The sequence below is a fragment of the Sapajus apella genome, unplaced genomic scaffold (genome assembly GCF_009761245.1).
Source record: "Sapajus apella isolate SASKATOON/1434 unplaced genomic scaffold, GSC_monkey_1.0 scaffold23, whole genome shotgun sequence".
In the NCBI taxonomy this organism is placed as follows: Eukaryota; Metazoa; Chordata; class Mammalia; order Primates; family Cebidae; genus Sapajus; species Sapajus apella.
Window position 1 is genome coordinate 35,650,658 of NW_022436963.1, and position 6,432 is coordinate 35,657,089.

Here is a 6,432-nt window from a genome sequence, read left to right on the forward strand (position 1 = left end):
CTCCTGGGTTCAAGCAATTCCTCTCCCTCAGTCTCCCGAGAAGCTGGGATTATAGGCAGGCACCACCACGCCCAGCTAAGTTTATTTATTTTAGTAGAGATGTTTCACCATGCTGGCCAGGATGGTCTTGATCTCCTGACCTTGTGATCTGCCCACCTCGGCCTCCCAAAGTGCTGGGATTACAGGAGTGAGCCACCGCACCCAGCTGAGGTGAGCTTTCAAAAGGGATTCCTCCAGATGGCCAAAGGGGTCTCTTGAAGGGGTGATGTTAAAGGCAGGGGGTGAGGGCAACTTGAATAGCTATTGTCTCCATCCCTTTTTCTTCGAGAATTTTCTGAACCCAGGTTTGGGAGGAGTTTCACTCTTTTTTCCTGGAGTGCAATGGCGCGATCTTGGCTCACTGCAACCTCCGCCTCCTGGGTTCAGGCAATTCTCCTGCCTCAGCCTCCTGAGTAGCTGGGATTACAGGCACGCGCCACCATGCCCAGCTAATGTTTTGTATTTTTAGTAGAGATGGGTTTCACCATGTTGACCAGGATGGTCTCGATCTCTTGACCTAGTGATCCACCCGCCTCAGCCTCCCAAAGTGCTGGGATTACAGGCGTGAGCCACTGCGCCTGGCCCTTTTTTCATTTTTGAGATAGGGTCTCACAATGTCACCCAGGCTGGAATGCAGTGGCACAGTCATGGCTCACTGCATCCTCAGCTTCCCCAGGCTCCAGTGATTCTCTGACCACAGCTTCCTGAGTAGCCGGTACCACAGGCCTGTGCCACCACCCTGCCCAGCTAATTTTTTTTTTTAAGGTCTGTCTTATTTCCTGGCCTGCCTTGGGTGATCCTCCTGCCTCAGCCTCCAAAGTGCTATCATCCCCTTTATGACATTACCTTTGTGACCTACCCCTCCACCTTTCTGAATTAGGTGTTCCCCTCCAGGGCATATGGCCATGTATGTTCTAGCTTTGCAGTGAATGTTAAAGGTGCTCACAGTGAAACTGGGTGACTAATAGGGTCACTTAACTCTCACAGGAAAGCATTGCCTGCATGAGCCAGCCAAAACCCTCATTTGTCACGTATCTATCTCCCAGGGTCCAAATTCCCTAAATTGCCTCTCCTGGGGAGTATACTTTTCAGGAAGTCTAGCCATCAGCTAAAGGGGGGTTAGGGTCAGCTGGACAGAGAGTTGGGGGATCCACCTTCACTCTAAGAGCACATCTACCCAGTGACTAACAAAGCTTGGCTCTTGGACCAGGGTAGCCTATCCAACTCTGCCTGCATGAGCACTGCTAGAGTTTGCCTCTTAAACTGTGAGGTCCTTCTGTGACTTAACAGGCAACCTTCTGAGTGATTATATAGAGGGATGCCTAAGAGACAGGCTTTGGAGTCAGACCTGGGTTCCAATGTCACCTCTGCTCTGGTGTTTGAGGCAAATTGTTTAACCTCTTGGAGCCTTAAACTTTTGAGGATAATTCTTTACCAGTGCTTCCAAAGAGGTTGCTTACTCAGCCTGGGGCGGGGCATGACTGATCTATTACATTTCTTTCACAATTGACACAGATGATGTTTTTCCATTTTCAAGTTCCTGGGGAGGGTATGCTCTGCACTTTCTCATTACCCCCATATGCTGCCCTCTAAGGACACTACCCTAGGTCCATCTGCCAGGCCCTGCAGGTCTGATCTGGCCTCACCAGGCTCCAGCCACACTGGCTGCCTTGTTTGCACAGAGGCTCTTACCCTCCTCAGGGCTGTTGCTGGGACTGTCCCCTGCCTGAAGTGCTGTTCCTCCCCTTTCCCTGGTGACTCGTGACTCCTCGCATTTACACCTTCAACTTAAATATATCACCTCTTTAGAGAGGACATCCTCTACCCCCACCTTCCTGGTTTCACCTCTGCTTGTTGACTGCCCTTGTTATACCTGTAACTATTATCTTGTTACTTGCTTTTTATTCCCCTCGCACTGGGATGTAAGCTCCATGAGGTCAGGGACCATTCATCAGCGCCTATAAATACTGTGGCACCTAAGGGCGGTGGCACCCAGGAAGTATTGGATAAGGAACCGTGACACTAACTTTAAGTGGGACTCAGTGCTCTCTTCCGCTTTGAGTGCCCAGCTCATCAACGGTCTGGGTGAGGCTCCAGGTCTTAAAGAAGCCCTCGCTTGACTGCTTCAGGGCCCACCGCAGCCCCCAAACCAGCCCAGAGTGGTCTGATGGTGCCCAGGGAATGGTTTCCAAGGTAACAGCAAACGGGGAGGGGCTTGGAACGGAGGACAGGGCTCGAGCCTGGGCGGGCCCTCCTGGGAGAAGAAGCGGCGACGCGGAGGGGAGGCGGGAACAGGGGTGCTGGGAGGGCGCGCGCGGCGAGGGGCACATGCAGGGCCCCGGCGCGCCACTGCTCCTTAGTGCGGGGGAACTGGGGCCTGGGCGCCGGGGCTTGGCCTCCTGGTACTGCCAGGAGGGCGGCTCAGTGTGCCACTGGCTGCGGAAGCCGCAGCCTCCCGACCCACGCATCAGTTTACCCTCCGCATGCCGCTCCGATTTCCGTCTGCCAGGGAGGCCACCTTGGCCCGGCCCCGCGTCCGCCCAGCCCGAGGAGGGCCGTGCAGGCAGAAGCGAGGCAGGCAGCCCCGCCCCTGCGCGTCGCCTTGGCCGGGCCTTCAGGACGCCGGTCCTCGGCACCCAAGCCCAGGGCGACGTGGATGCCCGCCCCCTCGGCTCCCCGCACAAGTTGGTCCTGGATGAGCCCTCGCCGCAGGATGGTGAGGCCCCGTGCGACCCGCTTGCCCTGGCCTACGGCGGCTGCGAGGACGAGAAGACACTGGGGTGGAGGGAGGGGGTCGGGAGAAAAGCGGCCGAGGGTGGGCATCCGGATGAAGGCAGGAGGAAGAGAATCGGCGCCTTCCTCCGATTCTATCGGCGGCCAGAGAAGATCCTAGGCAGAGACCCTGGACCAAGCCCCAGCCTACCCCGCCCCTACTCCGCATCTTTCTGCAGGTTCCCCGGTCCTCTGGCGACGATTCTCCAAGGCGTCTCACATGAACCGGCTCCAAAATGCGAAAATCCACGTGGAGAGAGCTGTCAAGGTTGGACGAGGGGCGGGGCGCTTAGAAAGGACCCTGGGAACGGTTCAGCCGGTCTCCCTGCGGTGTTTTCTTACATCCTTAAAAAACAAAAACAAAAGAGAAAACAACAGCAAAACCCTCAACCCCCACACCCATCTTCAGCTACCCCCCCATTTACCCCTTCTGCACCAAACTCCTGGGCTCCCTCTACTCTGGTTCCCTGCGATGTCCCACTCTAATTAAGGTGCCCTGGTGAGTTCCGGGAGCCAAACCCAGCAGCGCCTTTCTCTCTTAATCTCGGTTGGGCACACAGTATCTTTCTGCACCACTGCCCACACACTTCCCCTTGGCTGTCTGACTGCACGCTCCTAGTTTTCCTTTCTCCCTCTTTGGCTGCTGCTTTTCAGCACTCTTTGAAGGTTTCTCAGCCATTAGTGGCCCCCTGGCCCCTTCCCCAGGTCTGTCTCCTTTGGCTCTGTCCTTAGCTCTAAGTCCAGTCAGTGTGCTGTACCTCTGTGCCCCTTCCAGCCCAGCTTCGAACTCCACACCCTGTAGATCCAGGCCCCTACCTGTCATCTACACCCAGAGAACTAAACAAGCATTTCAAATTCATGTTCCAAACCAGACTGATTTTCCTGCCCAAACCTGTCATCCTTCCCAGTCTCTGGTCTTTCCCATCTCTCAGTCGCTCATGTCAGAAATCTCGTCTTTCTGTTTCTTCACCCACAGGTCTAATCCCATCAGCAAAACCACTTCAAAACCATTTGCAACTCTACCACCTTCTCCCATCTGTGTTGTAACCACCCTCATTTTAGTAATTGTGATTTCTCTCCTATGCAAACCATGACAGCCTCCTAGTGGGTCTGTCGCCATCCCTGTCCTGTCATCTTTTTGCCATACAACAGCAAGCCAAGCTTAGAAAGATTTCCTTAGTTAGCCTTTATTGCTCACGACACTGTATAAAATCCAAGTCTGTTCCAAGGCCTGCAGGGCCTTCCACAGTCTGGCCACTGCCTACCTCTTCTGGGGCTCTCCCCATCGTTTTCCATCTCCACTCACTCTGGTCTCCCTTCAGTTCCTTCTGACCTCTCTCCAGCCTCAAGACCTTTGCACATGCATTCCCCTCTGCCTAAACCACAATTTCCCAGCTCTGTACATTCATGGCTTCCTTTCAACCTTCCCTGACCATGTTTTTCTAAGTAGTTTCTCTGGATCCCCATTAAGTATGCAATTTCTAGAGCCAAACTGCCAGGATTTAAATCTCTGCTCTTTTGCTTAACCACTGTATGGCCTCAGGCAGGCTGCTCAACTTATCTACGCTTCTGTTTCATAGCCAGTAAAATGGGGATAACAGCATCTAATAAAAATGCATCCTATTGGCCAGGCATGGTGGCTCACACCTGTAATCCCAGCACTTTGGGAGGCTGAGGCAGGAGGATCACTTGAGGCCAGGAATTCGAGACTAGCCTGTGCCAACACAGTGAAACCCAGTCTCTACCAAAAAATATAAAAATTATCTGGGCGCCAGGTGTGGTAGCTGACACTTTTAATCCCAGCACTTTGGGAGGCCAAGGTGAGTGGATCACCTGAGGTCAGGAGTTTGAGACCAGCATGGCCAATATGGTGAAACTCCATCTCTACTAAAAATACAAAAATCAGCCAGATGTGCTGGCACACACCTGTACTCCCAGCTACTCACGAGGCAGGAGAATCACTCAAACCTGGGAAGTGGAGGCTGCAGTGAGCCGAGATTGTGCCACTGCACTCCAGCCTGGGAGACAGAGCAAGACTCCATCTCAAAAAAAAAAAAAAAAATTATCTGGGCATGGTGGCACGCACCTGTAATTCTAGGTACTCAGGGAGGCTTAGGCAGGAGAATTGCTTGAACCTAGGAGCAGAGGGTGCAGTGAAGATCGTGCCACGACACTCCTGCCTGGGCAATGGAGTGAGACCCTGTCTCAAACAAAATAAAGTAAAAAGGCATAGTATTGTTAGTAATGCATGTAAGCTCTCAGCACATAGTAGGTCCTCAATAAGTATTAGCCATTGCCATTATCATTATTACCATGCATATTTATTTCTCTACTTGTTTATAAACAAGTCTGTCTCTCCTATGGAATATAAAAATTTCCTGATGGCAGAGTCCATAACTATCTGGTTCACCTTTATATCCCCTATGCCTGGCACTTAGGCAATACTTATTGAAGAAGTATTCATCTCTCACCTTGTAGCAGAAGAAGATCTTTACCATCCAAGGCCGCTACCCGGTGATCCGGTGTCTCTTGTGCCAGAGGGGCTGGGTGGAGAAGAAGATGGTCCATTGCTCAGGCTCCACCCTGCTGCCACTCCAGAAGGACCCGGATAGTTCAGTGATGGGTGACAGTGACACCACTGAGGATGGTGAGCGGTTCCCTCCCTTTCTGCAGCTGTCCCTCCTGAGTCCCTTTCCTTTGGTTCCCACTGTCCCAGGGTGGAGACCTTATGGGCTATGGGGCAGGGAGAGGGGCCTCATCAGCTCTGGGCTCTGCATCCACAGAGGATGAAGATGAGGATGAGGAGCTCCAGCCACCACAGCTGTTCGACTTTGATGATTTACTGAAATTTGATGACCTAGATGGAACACATTCTCTGATGGTGAGGTCCCTGGGGGCCAAGATGAAACAAGGGCTGTCTGCTTAGAGGGAGAGCACTGGTGTCCAGCTGGGTGAACTCAGACAAGTCCTTTTTTTTCTGGGCCACAGTTTCCCTATCTGTAGTAAAAACTGCCTCTTTAAAGGCTGGATAGAGCTAGGCATGGTGGCTCATGCCTGTGGTCCCAGCTAATTAGGAGGCTGAGGTGGGAGGATGACTTGAGGCTAGGAGTTCAAGACCAGCCTGGGAAACATAGTAAGATCCAGTCTCTACAAAAAATGTAGAAAAACATTATCCAGGTATGGTGGCATGTTCATGTAGTCCCAGCTACTTGGGAGGTTACCCGTGAGTTACAGGCTGCAGTGAGCTATGAGCCTGCTACTGCACTCCAGCCTGGGCAGTAGAGCAAGACTCTATCTCTGAAAAAGGAATAAGTGAGCCGGGCGCGGTGGCTCAAGCCTGTAATCCCAGCACTTTGGGAGGCCGAGGCGGGTGGATCACGAGGTCAAGAGATCGAGACCATCCTGGTCAACATGGTGAAACCCCGTCTCTACTGAAACTACAAAAAATTAGCTGGGCATGGTGGTGCGTGCCTGTAATCCCATCTACTCAGGAGGCTGAGGCAGGAGAATTGCCTGAACCCAGGAGACGGAGGTTGCGGTGAGCCGAGATCGCGCCATTGCACTCCAGCCTGGGTAACAAGAGCGAAACTCCATCTCAAAAAAAAAAAAAAAAAAAAAAAA

The 6,432-nt window shown here is 52.6% G+C and overlaps 1 protein-coding gene across 8 annotated transcripts in view; it reads left to right on the top strand.

Moving 5' to 3' along the window:
• Window positions 1-771: 771 nt before the first annotated feature.
• Window positions 772-6,432, top strand: part of TTLL3 (tubulin tyrosine ligase like 3) — a 26,942-nt gene continuing 21,281 nt past the window's right edge. For 5 of the 8 annotated variants that reach the window (XR_004272519.1, XM_032290622.1, XM_032290625.1 and 2 more), the window contains exons 1-4: window positions 773-2,755; window positions 2,991-3,079; window positions 5,290-5,458; window positions 5,595-5,692. Coding sequence is in view for 7 of the 8 variants with exons in the window: in XM_032290622.1 (XP_032146513.1) it covers window positions 2,221-2,755; window positions 2,991-3,079; window positions 5,290-5,458; window positions 5,595-5,692 (891 nt within the window). In the remaining variant the exon portion in view is untranslated. Of the gene's footprint in view, window positions 2,756-2,990; window positions 3,080-5,289; window positions 5,459-5,594; window positions 5,693-6,432 lie in introns of all 8 variants that reach the window. The other 3 variants (XM_032290626.1, XM_032290624.1, XM_032290627.1) reach the window with 3 other exon arrangements.